A 19626-nucleotide genomic window follows, 5' to 3' on the forward strand; every position below is an offset into this window, starting at 1 on the left:
ATCATTATCTGACAATGACAAGGTTATCATATGTCTAAGAATCTGATAATGAAGGGGCTGCAGAGTCACAGTTACATACAGGCTGTTGGGTTGGAACCTTAATGATCAATTAGTGGCGAAACTAAAAAAAAATAAAACTATTTAAGAGAGACAACATAATCTTTCTACCTTTGGTTGAGTAAGCTTCAGCGATCATCCGCAGCTTGTAAGGAGGAGCTGCCACCAACTGAATGTCATCCAGACCAACAAGAGCGTAAATACCAAGAGCTTCTTTATAATCACCCTCCACATAGTCCAGTTTGGCCATTATCATATTGGCTTCCTGAATGAAGTCTGACTGTAAAGAAAAGAAGAAAAAGGTTAGTACAGCCAATAGAGTTAACTCCTGAGCACTGGGTACAACGGGCAATGGGTAACATATCATACAACTACATGTATTATACCCCAGAGCTGCACTCATTGTTCTGCTGATGCACTCACTGTGTACATACATTACAGATCCTGTACTGATCCTGAGTTACATCATGTATTATACCCCAGAGCTGCACTCACTATTCTGCTGGTGCAGTCACTGTGTACATACATTACTGATCCTGAGTTACATCCTGTAGATCTTTTATTCTAAAAATGAAAAACATAACAACAATAATAGCAGAAATATCAGCCAGAAAATAATCAGTATAATGAACACTGGTCCAACCGCTCATTCTCTCCTCTCACACATATTATACATATATGCAGAATAATAACTACTAATAACTACTTTCACCTTCTGGTCCGGCCACCAAACAAAATAATAACCACAAACTAAACAAATATATACAATACTAATACTAAGCTAACCACCACCCCACACTCAAACCCACCATTCCCAATCCCCGCAGTGACCTGAGAGATGGTCCTGCGTCTCATGCCTCAGTCCATGTCCAACGTCCATAGGCTAGATCAGGTAGTGCCAGTTTTTCCCCCAAACACCCCAGTGTCCCATAGTCCCACAAGATAAACCCACCTCCCCCCTTTTCCCACCACCCAACCTAACACCTACAACCAAATCTATATCCCTATACAGTGCCTACAAGTAGTATTCAACCCCCTGCAGATTTAGCAGGTTTAATAAGATGCAAATATGTTAGAGCCTTCAAACTTCAAACAAGAGCAGGATTTATTAACAGATGCATAAATCTTACAAACCAAGAAGTTTTGTTGCTCAGTTAAATTTTTATAAATTTTAAACATAAAAGTGTGGGTCAATTATTATTCAACCCCTAGGTTTAATATTTTGTGGAATAACTTTTGTTTGCAATTACAGCTAATAATCGTCTTTTATAAGACCTGATCAGGCCGGCACAGGTCTCTGGAGTTATCTTGGCCCACTCCTCCATGCAGATCTTCTCCAAGTTATCTAGGTTCTTTGGGTGTCTCATGTGGACTTTAATCTTGAGCTCCTTCCACAAGTTTTCAATTGGGTTAAGGTCAGGAGACTGACTAGGCCACTACAACACCTTGATTTTTTGCCTCTTGAACCAGGCCTTGGTTTTCTTGGCTGTGTGCTTTGGGTCGTTGTCTTGTTGGAAGATGAAATGACGACCCATCTTAAGATCCTTGATGGAGGAGCGGAGGTTCTTGGCCAAAATCTCCAGGTAGGCCGTGCTATCCATCTTCCCATGGATGCGGACCAGATGGCCAGGCCCCTTGGCTGAGAAACAGCCCCACAGCATGATGCTGCCACCACCATGCTTGACTGTAGGGATGGTATTCTTGGGGTCGTATGCAGTGCCATCCAGTCTCCAAACGTCACGTGTGTGGTTGGCACCAAAGATCTCGATCTTGGTCTCATCAGACCAGAGAACCTTGAACCAGTCAGTCTCAGAGTCCTCCAAGTGATCATGAGCAAACTGTAGACGAGCCTTGACATGACGCTTTGAAAGTAAAGGTACCTTATGGGCTCGTCTGGAACGGAGACCATTGCGGTGGAGTACGTTACTTATGGTATTGACTGAAACCAATGTCCCCACTGCCATGAGATCTTCCCGGAGCTCCTTCCTTGTTGTCCTTTGGTTAGCCTTGACTCTTCGGACAAGCCTGGCCTCGGCACGGGAGGAAACTTTCAAAGGCTGTCCAGGCCGTGGAAGGCTAACAGTAGTTCCATAAGCCTTCCACTTCCGGATGATGCTCCCAACAGTGGAGACAGGTAGGCCCAACTCCTTGGAAAGGGTTTTGTACCCCTTGCCAGCCTTGTGACCCTCCACGATCTTGTCTCTGATGGCCTTGGAATGCTCCTTTGTCTTTCCCATGTTGACCATGTATGAGTGCTGTTCACAAGTTTGGGGAGGGTCTTAAATAGTCAGAAAAGGCTGGAAAAAGAGATAATTAATCCAAACATGTGAAGCTCATTGTTCTTTGTGCCTGAACTACTTCTTAATACTTTAGGGGAACCAAACAGAATTCTGGTAGGTTGAGGGGTTGAATAATAAATGACCCTCTGAAAAGACTTTTCACAATTTAAAAAAAAAATAAACAAAGAAATAACATTCTTTTTTGCTGCAGTGCATTTCACACTTTCAGGCTGATCTACAGTCCAAATGTCACAATGCCAAGTTAATTACAAATGTGTAAACCTGCTAAATCTGCAGGGGGTTGAATACTACTTGTAGGCACTGTATACAATATATACAATATACACAGCAGCACACACTACAATAATCACAAAGCCCAAGTTCGGTGCCTGCAGCCCTACATCACTGTATAATGATCAAACAAAACAAAAATCTACAGTGTCAACAGCAGGCCACCACCAGGAAAGGAGATGACCAGACTAGGGCACACTAAAAGAAAAGCCCCTCCAGAGGAGAGTGGCCCTACCTGTGCCCAGTCTCCCATACTCCAGAGAGCGCACCTACACCAGGTCACCGAGTATGATCCTAAACACATCGTCCACTGGGAGGATTTTTCGTTGCGTCGATACTAAGCACCGTGCGTTCCACGTGTGATACCCAACTACTGCGCTAGCTACAAATAAGGTGCAGAGGTCCCGACCACCAAGGTCTCCGAATGCTCCATAGGTCCATTCCGCATAGGAGAGACTGGCCAGCTGAAACCAGCCAACGGAGCGCCCACCCTGTTGTACATCTGTGTGTTGAAGGGACAATGAAGCAGGAAGTGGTCCATGCTTTCCAGCAAGGTACCACAATGCTCCCGAGGACAGTTCCTGTCCTGAGAGCTCCTACACTTCAGATTGTCCCTCACACACAGTTTCCCATGGAAGCAACGCCAAGCCAAGTCCCAAAACTTTGAGGGGATCCTGATAAAATTCAGAAGATGCAAACCCACCCCAAGATCCCGACTTGGGCAATCCCTGGGCGCCAGAGACCTCAAGAAATGGGTCAACAGAACCCTATTGTCAAGGAGTCCTGATCTCCCACATTCCCAGACCCCACCGACGACTTACCTTCAGAACCAAGGTAGCGTAAGTCGGAAGATGCCCATCTGGTGTGCGAAGATCCTTCACTTGCCCTCCGGTCTCCCATTCCTGGAAGAAAAGCTAAAACCATCCCCCACAGGAGAATACCCACACGGAGGAGCCCTCGCTTTCCAGAGGTTTGCAATATTGATCTTAATGAAGGTATCCACAAGGAATACCACAGGGTTGCCCATACCCAACCCTCCTAGTCTCCTCGTACGGTAAGTAACCTCCCTCGTGACCAGGTTCAGTCTATTCCCCCATAACAACTGGAAGAACAAACTGTAGACCTGAGTCCAGAGAGATTCCAGCAAGATACACACACTGCCCAGATAAATCAGTAAAGGGAGTAGGTAAGTTTTGATCAGGTTTACCTTTTCCTTAGGGTCAAAGACCAACCCTTCCATTGGTTCACCTTCTGAGTGGCGATCTCTAGCCTGCTGTCCCAATTTTGTTTGGGGTAATCCCCCTGGCCAAATTCAATGCCAAGGACTTTTGCAGAGACTTTGGGTCCTGGAAGGGTGTCCAGGAGATCAAAACCACGATGTCCTCCTCCCAGCCAGAGATTCTTACACTTATCCCGGTTCATCTTGGACCCGGATGCCTCGAGTAGCGATCTACCTCTGACATCAGCCACCCTGCCTCCTCGGGAGAGGAAACAAACACAGTGACATCATCGGCATACGCCACCACCCTCAGAGTGGATTCCGGTGCTGCCGAGTCCATCCTGATCCCGGCCAGCGGTCCACGCTCCACCCTCCTAAGAAGTGGGTCAATCGCAAACACGTACAGCAGCGGGCTCAAGGGACAACCCTGGTGAAGACCAGACCCAACCTCAAAAGAGCTGCCAATCCAACCGTTCACAAGCGGGAAACTCTCATACCCACTGTACAAGGTCTTAAGCGAATCAACAAACCCCCCCGGCAGGCCATATCGCAGAAGGACGGACCAGAGGTACTCGTGATTAACCCGATCAAACGCTTTTGCTTGGTCGAGTGACAGCATGTACCCCTTCCAGTGACCAGCCCTACCCTGCTCCACCGCCTCTCTGACACAGAGAACAGCACTAAATGTGCTGCGGCCTGGAACAGAGCAATGCTGGGCCTCCGAAAGGAGTCGGGGTGCAAATTTCACCAGCTGATTAAACAGCACCTTTGTCAGAACCTTCCTGTCTGCATTCAGAAGCGCTATAGGACGCCAATTCTCAATGCAAGATGGGTCCTTACCCTTTGACAAGATGATCAGGGCAGACTTCCTCATTGACTTCGGCAGAGTGCCCGAGGAAAGACAATCACTGAATACCTCAGTCAAGAGGGGAACCAAAACGTCCTTAAAGGTCTTATAGAATTCAGATGTTAAGCCATCTGGACCAGGCGATTTTTTTTGGGGGGGGGCAAACCCTTCAATCGCCAACTTACCTTCCTCTTTCCTGATCATTTCTGTCAAAACGTCAAGAGAGGGGTCTACCCCTGGTTCGGGGACAGCTTCAGCCAGGAAAGCCGACATCTCATCCCAATCAAGATCCCTCTTCCCCAAGAGGTGCGAGTAGAAGGATCTGACAACCTCCCGAATCCCTGTTCTGGATCGCCTCAGGGACCCCGCAGTGTCGACCAGTCCTGTAACGACTTTACTATTCACTGACATCTTGCAGTTTCTGTAAGGGTCGGGCGAACGGTACTTCTCGTAATCCCTCTCAAAAACCAAAGATGCGTGTCTATCACACTGACACCTCATAAGCAAAGATTTCACTCTGGAGATCTCCTTGCGGCTACTTCCAGTTGAGACGAGATGCTCGAGTTTCCTCCTCAGACCCCGATACAGGCGGTACCTGCTCAGACTCCTGAGGCTCGAGAGCTGACGGAACAATCTCACCACCCTTTCCTTGAACATCTCCTACCACTCTGACTTACTACTACAAAGATCCAGTAAGGGTATCTGGCTCTGAACAAAATCCTCAAAGGACTGTCTTATCTCCGCTTATTCCAAGAGAGACGAACTGAGCCTCCAAAAGCCTCTTCCCATCCGGAGGGTCTGTAACATTCAGAGAAAACAAAATTAAACAGTGGTCGGTGAACTCCACCTCAACAACAGACCCTGCTGAAGAGACAGCTTCCCCCTTTAAATAAAACCTATCGTTACCTCTATGATAGGTGAACCCCTCGTGGCCTGGGGTGTGCCGAATGTGGACATCCACCAGGCGAGCCTCACTAGCTATACTAAGGGTGACGCTATCATAAGTCAGCTTGTCTCTGGAACCTCCTCTATCTTGGGGCCTCGTGACAGTATTGAAGTCCCCTCCAAAGACAACCTGCCGAATCGTAAAAAGGTAGAGCTTGATCCTCATAAAGAGACACTTCCGGTCCCACTTAGATTGGAGACCAAAGATGTTAAAGGGAGCCTGTTATCCCAAAAATCGAAGATGAGTTGCAGCCACCAGCATCAGGGGCTTATCTACAACATTCTGTAATGCTCGCCCAGCTCCCTATCCTGTCTGCGCTTGTCTCGATACCTCAGCTGGGCAGGCGTCTTTTTATTGCTTTTCCTCCTTGGCCCCTCAGCTCCCTCATCCCTGCTAGTCCCTTCCCCAGCAGAATCAGCTTCACGGCTTTCTCCCACCGGGGTCACGTCTGCATTAGCGAAGGAGCGAGGACAACGGCTGAATAGGGATGTATCAAGGCATAGATGTCAATCTCCTTGAAGCCCATCATCAGGAGGAGCTCCACAACTTTAGACCTTGGAGGACACACATCACTGCCCCTCCACCGAAGACGGACCACATTCCTATGGTCTGGCTGTTGGGAGGGACCACACTGTATCCCCCCCTCTTTGCTCTCGGAAGACCCCGAGGCCATGCCTCTCTATCCAGAAGGATAGATCAACCTTTCGACCCTCTACCATTAGTGATCTCTCCCCCTTCTTTAGAGCCTCCGGGAGACCCTGCTGCAACATGCCGTCCCCAGAGCCCAGAGACGAGGAGGATGCCCTATTTCCCCTGGAGATGACAGCGGCAAAACTCCGGATGGGTGCTGCCACCACTGGAGGGCAACCGGACCAGTGACCACATCCACACCAACAGCATCACTATTACCCACCTCCATAACCCCCTCACCTTCTGCCAAACCAGCAACCACACCACTAGACAAAGAATTTTCCTCATCTACACCCACCAACACATTCACTCCTGCTGGACCAGTGACAATAGGGGGTGACATTTTGACCTCCTCATCATCAGGCACAAGGGGCTGAATCTCCCCCACAGAACTGGAGGTGACCTCACCCCTGGTCTTACGTGTGCCCTCGGCATCATCAGTTGATATTTTCCGCTGCTTTACTATTGATACCAGGCACCGCTGATCCTTTATATCAGCAGCTAGTTGACCAGCGGCACCAACACAGAACAGGACTTTGGTGGGAGGACTGGAACTCCTAGCCCCGGTAAACCCCTCACACTGCCGCCGCTTCTCAACTAAGTGATCAGTGGCAACAGCATTCAGGGGCACCGAGGCTACCCCCGACACTGGGCCGCTCCCCCCTCCCACTGAGGAGCGCACCACAGTATCGTGGTCTGACCGTACGCCCACCGCCGGGCTGCCCTCACTGTCCAGCTTCTCGGCTGATGCACCTGCTACAACGTCCCCGCTACTACAAGTAGAGACGGAGGTCTGCGCCTCATTAAGTTGTTTTGTAATCTACCCGCACCTTTGCACCGGATTGACAGCAGAACCCGGGCTGGGCTGGGCAACGGGGCTTATACAGTGAGCTGACCCTGCAGCCGACTCGGGGGGTACAGGGAGGGGGGCATACACATAGCTTACCACTTCCTGCAGCTTTGGCTTGTTGGTTTTCCTTGTCTTTTTCTTCTGGTCCCAGGTGCCTCCTCTGGTAAATCATCACCAAGATGGAAGTCTTGAAGGCACACTGGGGACTCCAGGAGCTTGATCTCTGCCATTAGCACCCCTCCCTGGCTGATGTTATTACTGTGGTGGGGCTTTCTGCTGGTCATCATCATTCTCCTCATCATCATCATCCACCTGTCTCTCAGGCTGCAGCCCCATCTGCTCTTTGCTCTTGCTCTCCGTTATCAGCCATTTCTCTGAATCTGTCCTCATTCACAAGCTTTTCCTTAAACGGTCCACTTTTTTCTCTGATGAAAGCTTTTCTGACTTCAAGCTCATTAATTTCAACTTTCAGTCTCCTTACCGCCGCCAGGAACAGATTCTTCCTCGGTTTGGAGGCACCTGCAGCTTTAGCGTTTGTGCAGCGCAAAACAGCTCCTCCCGGAGCCTCCTCAGGGTCTTACTCGCCTCTTCATTCTCACGGAGGTGGCTCATGACCCAGGAGGCATAGGTGGACACAGACTCCCGGGGTCTCTGCAGCACCCAACCCTCCTCAGTGAGGTCGGCCTCACCTCCGTGAGCACTCAGCTTTCCTCCGGAAGGGCCGCCATGTTACACGCTAGCAGGCTTCTCCTCCATGCTAGAAGCCTTGCTGCTTCTCTGAGTCTCTGCAGACCGGGGGGGGGGGGGGGGGGAGTAGGAGCCACATTGCTGCAACTCCTGGTAGAGCTTCTTACCCCTGAGTCCTCTGATGTGCAGGCTGGTTGCTGGTTTCTTCTGCCACCCGCCAGCCTGGTCTGAGAAGCAGAAGCCTGGGACTTGGCTCCTTCACTCATCCCAGGAAACCTACTCCCCCCCTGGGTAGGAGAGAGAGCAGGTCCCCGGGTGGAGAGGTGGTGATTCTCTGGAGCTCAGGAGCAGACAGCAGGATCAGTGGCGACCGCACCCACAATTAGCACAATGAGCAGCAGCTGAGCAGCGCTGCACTCACTATTCTGCTGGTACAGTCACTGTGTATATACATTACTGATTTGAACTAATCCTGAGTTACATACTGTATTTATACTCCAGTGCTGCACTCACTATTCTGCTGTTGCAGTCACTTTGTACATACATTACATTAGTAATCCTGAGTTGCATCATGTATTATATTCCAGAGCTGCACTCACTATTTTGCTGGTACAGTCACTGCGTATATACATTACTGATCTTGAACTAATCCTGAGTTACATACTGTATTTATACTCCAGTGCTGCACTCACTATTCTGCTGTTGCAGTCACTTTGTACATACATTACATTACTAATCCTGAGTTGCATCATGTATTATATTCCAGAGCTGCACTCACTATTCTGCTGGTGCAGTCACTTTGTACATACATTACTGATCCTGAGTTACATCCTGCATTATACCCTAGAGCCGCACTCACTATTCTGTTGGTGCAGTCACTGTGTACATACATTACATTACTGATCCTGAATTACATCTTGTATTATAACCCAGAGCTGCACTCACTATTCTGCTGGTGCAGTCACTGTGCACATGCATTACATTACTGATCCGGAGTTACATCCTGTATTATACTGCAGAGCTTCACTCACTACTCTGCTGGTGTAGTCACTGTGTACATACATTACATTACTGATCCCGAGTTACATCCTGTATTATACTCCAGAGCTGAAATCACTATTCTGCTGGTGCAGTCACTGTATACACACATTACTGATCCCGAGTTACATCCTGTATTATACTCCAGAGCTGCACTCACTATTCTGTTGGTGCAGTCACTGTGTACATACATTAGATTACTGATCCTCAGTTACATGCTATATTATATTCCAGAGCTGCACTCACTGTGTACATACATTACTGATCCGGAGTTACATCCTGTATTATACTCCAGAGCTGCACTCATTATTCACTATTCTGCTGGTGCAGTCACTGTGTGCATACATTACATTACTGTTCCTGTACTGATCTGGAGTTATATCCTGTATTATATTCCAGAGCTGCACTCACTATTCTGTTGGTGCAGTCACTATGTGCATACATTACATTACTGATCCTCAGTTACATGCTGTATTATATTCCAGAGCTGCACTCACTATTCTGCTGGTGCAGTCACTGTGTACATACATTACTGATCCTGAGTTACATCCTGTATTATACTCCAGAGCTGAATTCATTATTCACTGTTCTACTGGTGCAGTCACTGTGTACATACATTACATTACTGATCCTGAGTGAAATCCTGTGTTATACTCAAGAGCTGCAATCACTATTTTGTTGGTGCAGTCACTGTGTACATACATTACTGAACCTGTACTGATCCTGAGTTACATCTTGTATTATACTATATTACTACTATTCTGTAAGTGCAGTCACTGTGTACATACATTACATTACTGATCCTGAATTACATCCTGTATTATAACCCAGAGCGGCACTCACTATTCTGCTGATGCAGTCACTGTGCACATGCATTACATTACTGATCCGGAGTTACATCCTGTATTATACTGCAGAGCTTCACTCACTATTCTGCTGGTGCAGTCACTGTGTATATACATTACTGATCCTGAATTACATCCTGTATTATAACCCAGAGCTGCACTCACTATTCTGCTGGTGCAGTCACTGTGTACATACATTACTGATCCTGAGTTACATCCTGTATCATACTCCAGAGCTGCACTCATTATTCTGTTGGCGCAGGTCACTATGTACATACATTACTGATCATGAATTACATCCTGAATTATAATCCAGAGCTGCACTCACTATTCTGCTGGTGCAGTCACTATGTGCATACATTACTGATCCTCAGTTACATGCTGTATTATACTCCAGAGCTGCACTCACTATTCTGCTGGCTCAGTCACTGTGTGCATACCTTACATTACTGATCCTCAGTTACATGCTGTATTATATTCCAGAGCTGCAGTCATTATTCTGTTGGCGCAGTCACTATGTACAAACATTACATTAGTGATCCTGAGTTACATCCTGTATTATACTCCAGAGCTGCACTCACTATTCTGTTGGTGCAGTCACTGTGTACATACATTACATTACTGATCCTGAGTTACATCCTGTATTATACTCCAGAGCTGCACTCACTATTCTGCTGGTGCAGTCACTGTGTACATACATTACATTACTGATCCTGAGTTACATCCTGTATTATACCCCAGAGCTGCACTCACTATTCTGCTGGTGCAGTCACTGTGTACATACATTACATTAGTGATCCTGAGTTACATCCTGTATTATACTCCAGAGCTGCACTCACTATTCTGTTGGTGCAGTCACTGTGTACATACATTACTGATCTTGTACTAATCATGAGTTACATCCTGTATTATACTCCAGAGCTGCACTCACTATTCTGCCGGTGCAGTCACTGTGTATATACATTACATTACTGATCCTCCAGAGCTGTACTCACTATTCTGCTGATAGTTATTAGAAATATTATTCCAGCCTGCTGATGTTTTATCTCAGTTTTCCTAGAATGCATAAAGCCAAAGCAAGTTTTCTGCAGACACTGCAGGGAATGCTGGCAGATTTCAGCTCTGAAGCCTGCAGACTACTCAGTGCAGCTCTGCAGTGTGTTACTGATATCAGAGTCAGTGGTAGGGATTCCCTCCCTTGTGCAGCTATTATACGGTAAGTGCAGGTTATAATCTGTGGGCTTTCTGTATTCTGTGTGACTGGTTGGTGGCCAATAAAGGGTTACCACAGGCAGCAGCAGAACTGTGGAGAACAATTAGTTTAATGAGTCTGAGATTTGGTAGCAGGCCAGTTGTTTAATACCATAAAGGCTTGGGACAGATGGGAGGATGTTAGCTTCTCTGTTTCAGCACGAGCCCCCACCTCGCACTGCAAATATATTAATATAATTGACCATGGGGACTAAAACCCGTAATACAACATCCGTGCAAAGCCAATCAGAATGATGACCAGTGGTCATGTGACCTCAGGTGTGTGCATTCCTTTAACCCCTTAGTGACAGAGCCAATTTGCTACCAAATGACCAAGTCAATTTTTACAATTCTGACCACTGTCACTTTATGAGGTTATAGGTCTAGAACTCTTCAACGGATCCCACTGATTCTGAGACTGTTTTTTCGTGACCTATTGTACTTCATGTTAGTGGTAACATTTGTTCGATATAACTTGCTTTTATGTATAAAAAAAATGGAAATTTGCCAAAAATGTAGCAAATTTCAAACTTTTAATTTTTGTACCCTTAAATCAGAGAGTGGTGTCACACAAAATAGTTCATAAATAACATTTCCGACATGTCAATTTTACAACAGCACAATTTTGGAAACATTTTTTTTTTTGTTTGGAAGTTATAAGGGTTAAAAGTTGATCAGTGATTTCTCATTTTTCCAACAAAATGTACAAAACCAATTTTTTTAGGGACCACCTCACATCTGAAGTGAGATTGGGGGGGCAATATATCAGAAAATACCCAAAAGTGACAACATTCTACAATCTGCACCCCTCGAGGTGTGCAAAACCACATTCAAGAAGTTTATTAACCCTTCAGGTGCGTCACCAGAACTAAAGAAATGTGGAAGGAAAAAATGAACATATTACTTTTCTCACAAAAAATTTACTTTGGAACCAAGTTTTTTTTATTTTCACAAGGGTATCAGGAGAAAATGAACCACAAAATTAGTTGTGCAATTTCTCCTGAATACGATGATACCCCGTATGTGGGGAAATCCACTTTTTAGGAGCATGGCGGGACTCAGAAGGGAGGGAGCACCGTTTGACTTTTTGAATGCAAAATTGGCTGGAATCAATGGTGGGCGCCATGTCGCGTTTGGAGACCCCCTGATGTACCTAAACAGTGTAAACCCCTCAATTCTAACTCAAACCCTAACCCCAACACACCCCTTAACCCCAACCGTAACCCTAACCACAATCCTAACCCCATCACACCCCTAACCCCAACCCTAGCCCTAACCCCAACCCTAGCCCTAACCCCAACCCTAGCCCAAACCCAACCCTAGCCCAACCCCAGCCCAACCCTAGCCCAACCGCAACCCCAGCCCAACCCCAAAGCCCAGCCCAACCCCAAACCCCAGCCCAACCCTAGCCCAACCCTAACCCTAGCCCAACCCTAACCCAACGCCAACCCTAACCCAACGCCAACCCTAGCCCAACCCCAGCCCTAGCCCAACCCAAACCCAGCCCTAGCCCAACCCCAGCCCAACCCTAACCCTAGCCCAACCCTAACCCTAGCCCAACCCTAACCCTAGCCCAACCCTAACCCTAGCCCAACTCCAACCCTAGCTCAACTCCAACCCTAGCCCAACCCTAACCCTAACCTCAACCCTAACCCCAACCCCAACCCTAATGGAAAAATGGAAATACATTTTAATAATTGTATTATTTTTACCTAACTAAGGGGGTGATTAAGGGGCTTTTGATTTACATTTTTTTTTCTTTATCACTGTGATAGGTTCTATCACAGTGATCAAAATGAACCAATATGAAAAATGCCCTATTGTTGCTGGGTGCCGGCTGGCAGATCTTGGCGGGCACACTGTGCATGAGTCCACCATTTTCTTCCCAGAAGATGCCGCCGGCCAGGGGACATCACGGGGGGACGCAGGAGGTACTAGGGACACAGGAGGTACCGGGGGAGGATCGGGGGACCCCCATTTCTCTCTCCACTGATGAAGTATAAGCCGACCCGAGTATAAGCTGACCCCCCTAATTTTGCAACAAAAAACTGAGAAAACTTAATGACAAGAGTATAAGCCTAGGGTAGAAAATGTAGCAGCTACTGGTAAATTTCAAAAATTAATAGATACCAATAAAAGTAAAATTAATTGAGACATCAGTAGTTTAAGTGTTTTTGAACATCCATATTGAATCAGGAGCCCCATATAATGCTCCATACAGTGTTGTGAATTCCGTTCTTGGGCTCCATCCTGTGGTTGCTAATGGTATTTTTGGGAGTTCTGCTCTTGGGCTCCCTCTGGTGGTTTCAAGTGGAACTTAGCAGCTGCGTTCACTAATCGGTTTCCTGGCCTTGTTATTTAACTGGGCTTTTGGCTGTAGTGGATGCCAGCTGTCAATGTATTTCCTGTGGATTCTGTCCTTTCTTGGAAGTTCTCTGTTGGCCAGTCCATTTCCAGCTTAAGATAAGTCTGCTAGTTTTTGGGTGTTTCCCTGCTTATGACCTTTTGTTCAGTTCAATTTATGTCTCTTTGTCCAGCTTGTCATTATGAAATATTCCGGCTAGTTGGAAGCTCTGGGGTCGCAGATTTGCCCCTCCACACCGTGAGTCGGTGTGGTGGTTATTTTTGTAAACTCTGCGTGGATTTTTAGTTTTTATACTGACCGCACAGTAACCTTTTCTATCTCTGTCTATTTAGATAGTACTGGCCTCCTTTGCTAAAAAAACTAGTTTCATTTCTGAGTTTGTCATTTCCCTCTCCACTCACCGTCAATATTTGTGGGGGGCTATCTTCCTTTGGGGGTTTCTCTGAGGCGAGATAGCTTTCCGTTTCCATCTTCAGGGGTAGCTAGTTCTTAGGCTGTGCAGAGGCGTCTAGGCAGAGTTAGGTACGCTCCACGGCTATTTCTAGTGTTGGTGTTAGGAGTAGGTATTGCGGTCAGTAAAGTTACCACCTCCTCAGAGCTAGTACTACTTTTGTTTTGCCCACTAGGTCATTTCAGTGCTGCTCCATATTCACTAGGTCATATCAGTGATTACTGTCTGTGGAGCTGCTACCTCCTCTAAGCGAGTCCATGATTGGTTTTACCCACCAGGTCATCTCAGTACCGCTCCGTACCCACCAGGTCATAACAATACAGTTCATGATGGCCCCATAAGATGCTCCATACTAAATACGCCCCATATAATGCTGCACATATGTTATGACCCCATAAGATGCTCCATAGACACATTTGCCCCGTATAATGCTCCACAAATGTGGATTATGGCCCCATAAGATGCTCCATACAGATATTTGTCCCATATAATGCTGCACATGGCCCCATACAGATATTTGCCCCATATAATGCTGCACATAGCCCCATAAGATGCTCCATACAGATATTTGCCCCATATAATGCTGCACATGGCCCCATAAGATGCTCCATAGAGATATTTGCCCCACATAATGCTGCACATGGCCCCATACAGATATTTGCCCCATATAATGCTGCACATAGCCCCATAAGATGCTCCATACAGATATTTGCCCCATATAACGCTGCACATGGCCCCATAAGATGCTCCATACAGATTTTTGCCCCATATAACGCTGCACATGGTCCCATAAGATGCTCCATACAGATATTTGCCCCATATAATGCTGCACATGGCCCCATACAGATATTTGCCCCATACAATGCTGCACATGGCCCCATAAGATGCTCCATACATATACAGTACAGACCAAAAGTTTGGACACACCTTCTCATTTAAAGATTTTTCCGTATTTTCATGACTATGAAAATTGTACATTCACACTGAAGGCATCAAAACTATGAATTAACACATGTGGAATTATATACTTAAAGAAGTGTGAAACAACTGAAATTATGTCTTATATTCTAGGTTCTTCAAAGTAGCCACCTTTTGCTTTGATGACTGCTTTGCACTCTTGGCATTCTCTTGATGAGCTTCAAGAGGTAGTCCCTGGGAATGGTCTTCCAACAATTTTGAAGGAGTTCCCAGAGATGATTAGCACTTGTTGGCCCTTTTGCCTTCACTCTGCGGTCCAGCTCACCCCAAACCATCTCGATTGGGTTCAGGTCAGGTGACTGTGGAGGCCAGGTCATCTGGCGTAGCACCTCATCACTCTCCTTCTTGGTCAAATAGCCCTTACACAGCCTGGAGGTGTGTTTGGGGTCATTGTCCTGTTCAAAAAGAAATGATGGTCCAACTAAACGCAAACCGGATGGAATAGCATGCCACTGCAAGATGCTGTGGTAGCCATGCTGGTTCAGTATGCCTTCAATTTTGAATAAATCCCCAACAGTGTCACCAGCAAAGCACCCCCACACCATCACACCTCCTCCTCCATGCTTCACGGTGGAAACCAGGCATGTAGAGTCCATCCGCTCACCTTTTCTGAGTCGCACAAAGACACGGTGGTTGGAACCAAAGATCTCAAATTTGGACTCATCAGACCAAAGCACAGATTTCCACTGGTCTAATGTCGATTCCTTGTGTTCTTTAGTCCTAACAAGTCTCTTCTGCTTGTTGCCTGTCCTTAGCAGTGGTTTCCTAGCAGCTATTTTACCATGAAGGCCTGCTGCACAAAGTCTCCTCTTAAAAGTTGTTGAGAGATGTGTCTGCTGCTAGAACTCTGTGTCAGTGAGACACACACACATATATATAGTTAGGTCCATATATATTTGGACAGAAACAACATTTTTCTAATTTTGGTTATAGACATAACCACAATGAATTTTAAACAAAACAATTCAGATGCAGTTGAAGTTCAGACTTTCAGCTTTCATTTGAGGGTATCCACATTAAAATTGGATGAAGGGTTTAGGAGTTTCAGCTCCTTAACATGTGCCACCCTGTTTTTAAAGGGACCAAAAGTAATTGGACAATTGACTCCAAGGCTATTTCATGGACAGGTGTGGGCAATCCCTTCGTTATGTCATTCTCAATTAAGCAGATAAAAGGCCTGGAGTTGATCTGAGGTATGGTGCTTGCATTTGGAAGGTTTTGCTGTGAAGTAAACATGCGGTCAAAGGAGCTCTCCATGCAGGTGAAACAAGACATCCTTAAAGGGCCACTGTCACCCCCCCCCAGGCGTTATAAACTAAAAGAGCCACCTTGTGCAGCAGTAATGCTGCAGTCTAACAAGGTGGCTCTTTTAGTTTTTGATTAAGTTATTACCGCAATAAAACGTTTTAAAAATTGGCCAAACGTACCAGCGATTGTACCGGGAGGCGGTCCGAAGCGTCCTCTATGAATCTTCAAACTGCCGTCACTCTTCTCTTCAGGGCCGATGGTACCCGCCCCCTTCGCGTTGTTGCTTCAAATCCGGCGCCTGCGCTGTGCGTGCCTGCCTGGGGCCTGCGCAGTCTTCTTTGGCCGTCATCACTCACACGCAGGGTGCCTGACTGCGTCTGTGCGGGCAGTGCGGCCGCCCTGTTACTGAATCCCCGCCCCGCACTGTGTTATTCATTATGCACACTGCGGGGCTGGCATTCCTGGGCATGCGCACTGCACTGCGCTGTTCAGGCCCTCCCCCAGCTCGGACGTTCTCCCTTGTCTGATGTTGCCCCTGCTCCCCCGCCTTCCGGCATTATTTTCGGCTGCCAGATTCCAAAATCTGGTGAGGATTAGTGTATATGGCGGCAAGCTGCTGTGTGCTTTGTCTCTCTCTATGTGTTTGTATGTTTTAATGCAAATGCATATTTACACCAGCAGCAATGAAAATTTGGTACTTGTGTGGGTGGCCATAAATTACAAAGCACTGATGATCAATACTGTTTTTTTGGGGAGCATTATAGGTTTACATTGCGTTCGGGCAATACGTTTTGCGAATATAGCTAGCGTATTGCACCAGCGCAATGTCTTTAGCGGGATTGCTTTTGCCGATCCCGCTATCGCAGATCCACAATCTGCGCTAGCGAGGAACGGAGCTGGGACGCTGAAAGCAGCATCTGAGGTCCGACTGAAAATAACGGCACATCGCAAGGGCGTGCCTAAAAAATGGCATGCGCTAGCGATGCGATCCAGATCCTAAACACATTGCCGTCAATGGGTGCGCTAACGGACCCGTTGCATGGCGTAACTTGCGACAATCACGCCATGCAGCGTACTCCTTTAGCGTTAACCCATTAACGCTTAGTGAACCTATTCGTAACGCATTGAACATCAGTAAAGGAGGAGGGGTCTGCATTATACCACATCAAAGAACAATAAACGTTGAGGGGTGACCATTATTACACCGTACTGCAGATCAATGCACGGTCAGGGGTCTGCATTATTATACCGCACTGATCATCAATAAACGGTGAGGGGGGATCATTATTATTCCGCACTATAGATCTATAAACGGTCATGGTGGAGCATTGAGTGGAGCACTTAAATACGTGGCACTGAAATACGTGACACGTGGCACTGAAATACGTGGCACTGAAATACGTGGCACTGAAATACGTGACACGTGGCACTGAAATACGTGGCACGTGGCACTGAAATACGTGGCACGTGGCACTGAAATACGTGGCACTGAAATACGTGGCACATGGCACTGAAATACGTGGCACTGAAATACGTGGCACTGAAATACGTGGCACGTGGCACTGAAATACGTGGCACTGAAATACGTGGCACGTGGCACTGAAATACGTGGCACGTGGCACTGAAATACGTGGCACTGAAATACGTGGTACGTGGCACTGAAATACGTGGCACTGAAATACGTGGCACGTGGCACTGAAATACGTGGCACTGAAATACGTGGCACGTGGCACTGAAATACGTGGCACGTGGCACTGAAATACGTGGCACTGAAATACGTGGCACGTGGCACTGACGTGGCACGTGGCACTCAGTGCCACGTATTTCAGTGTCACGTATTTCAGTGCCACGTATTTCAGTGCCACGTGCCACGTATTTCAGTGCCACGTGCCACGTATTTCAGTGCCACGTGTCACGTATTTCAGTGCCACGTATTTCAGTGCCACGTGCCACGTATTTCAGTGCCACGTGCCACGTATTTCAGTGCCACGTGCCACGTATTTCAGTACCACGTATTTCAGTGCCACGTGTCACGTATTTCAGTGCCACGTATTTCAGTGCCACGTACCACGTATTTCAGTGCCACGTGCCACGTATTTCAGTGCCACGTGTCACGTATTTCAGTGCCACGTATTTCAGTGCCACGTGTCACGTATTTCAGTGCCACGTATTTCAGTGCCACGTGCCACGTATTTCAGTGCCACGTGCCACGTATTTCAGTGCCACGTGCCACGTATTTCAGTGCCACGTACCACGTATTTCAGTGCCACGTGTCACGTATTTCAGTGCCACGTATTTCAGTGCCACGTGCCACGTATTTCAGTGCCACGTATTTCAGTGCCACGTACCACGTATTTCAGTGCCACGTGCCACGTATTTCAGTGCCACGTGCCACGTATTTCAGTGCCACGTATTTCAGTGCCACGTGTCACGTATTTCAGTGCCACGTATTTCAGTGCCACGTGCCACGTATTTCAGTGCCACGTGCCACGTATTTCAGTGCCACGTGCCACGTATTTCAGTGCCACGTACCACGTAGTTCAGTGCCACGTGTCACGTATTTCAGTGCCACGTATTTCAGTGCCACGTGCCACGTATTTCAGTGCCACGTATTTCAGTGCCACGTACCACGTATTTCAGTGCCACGTATTTCAGTGCCACGTATTTCAGTGCCACGTGTCACGTATTTCAGTGCCACGTATTTAAGTGCTCCACTCAATGCTCCACCATGACCGTTTATAGATCTATAGTGCGGAATAATAATGATCCCCCCTCACCGTTTATTGATGATCAGTGCGGTATAATAATGCAGACCCCTGACCGTGCATTGATCTGCAGTACGGTGTAATAATGGTCACCCCTCAACGTTTATTGTTCTTTGATGTGGTATAATGCAGACCCCTCCTCCTTTACTGATGTTCAATGCGTTACGAATAGGTTCACTAAGCGTTAATGGGTTAACGCTAAAGGAGTACGCTGCATGGCGTGATTGTCGCAAGTTACGCCATGCAACGGGTCCGTTAGCGCACCCATTGACGGCAATGTGTTTAGGATCTGGATCGCATCGCTAGCGCATGCCATTTTTTAGGCACGCCCTTGCGATGTGCCGTTATTTTCAGTCGGACCTCAGATGCTGCTTTCAGCGTCCCAGCTTCGTTCCTCGCTAGCGCAGATTGTGGATCTGCGATAGCGGGATCGGCAAAAGCAATCCCGCTAAAGACATTGCGCTGGTGCAATACGCTAGCTATATTCGCAAAACGTATTGCCCGAACGCAATGTAAACCTATAATGCTCCCCAAAAAACAGTATTGATCATCAGTGCTTTGTAATTTATGGCCACCCACACAAGTACCAAATTTTCATTGCTGCTGGTGTAAATATGCATTTGCATTAAAACATACAAACACATAGAGAGAGACAAAGCACACAGCAGCTTGCCGCCATATACACTAATCCTCACCAGATTTTGGAATCTGGCAGCCGAAAATAATGCCGGAAGGCGGGGGAGCAGGGGCAACATCAGACAAGGGAGAACGTCCGAGCTGGGGGAGGGCCTGAACAGCGCAGTGCAGTGCGCATGCCCA

General features: G+C 47.1%; 2 protein-coding genes across 4 annotated transcripts in view; one reads left to right on the forward strand and one right to left on the reverse strand.

Moving 5' to 3' along the window:
- The window catches only part of LOC143798623 (protein kinase C theta type-like), a 1028586-nt gene that overhangs the window by 718619 nt on the left and 290341 nt on the right, over positions 1 to 19626 (forward strand). The gene's annotated exons all lie outside the window — the stretch shown is intronic.
- Positions 1 to 19626, reverse strand: part of TTC7B (tetratricopeptide repeat domain 7B) — a 152798-nt gene that overhangs the window by 73592 nt on the left and 59580 nt on the right. For all 3 annotated transcript variants that reach the window (XM_077267669.1, XM_077267673.1, XM_077267678.1), the window contains exon 3: positions 169 to 337. In XM_077267669.1, coding sequence (XP_077123784.1) covers positions 169 to 337 — 169 coding nt within the window. The remainder of the gene's footprint in view (positions 1 to 168; positions 338 to 19626) is intronic.

This window comes from Ranitomeya variabilis, chromosome 1, assembly GCF_051348905.1.
Source record: "Ranitomeya variabilis isolate aRanVar5 chromosome 1, aRanVar5.hap1, whole genome shotgun sequence".
Classification (NCBI taxonomy): Eukaryota; Metazoa; Chordata; class Amphibia; order Anura; family Dendrobatidae; genus Ranitomeya; species Ranitomeya variabilis.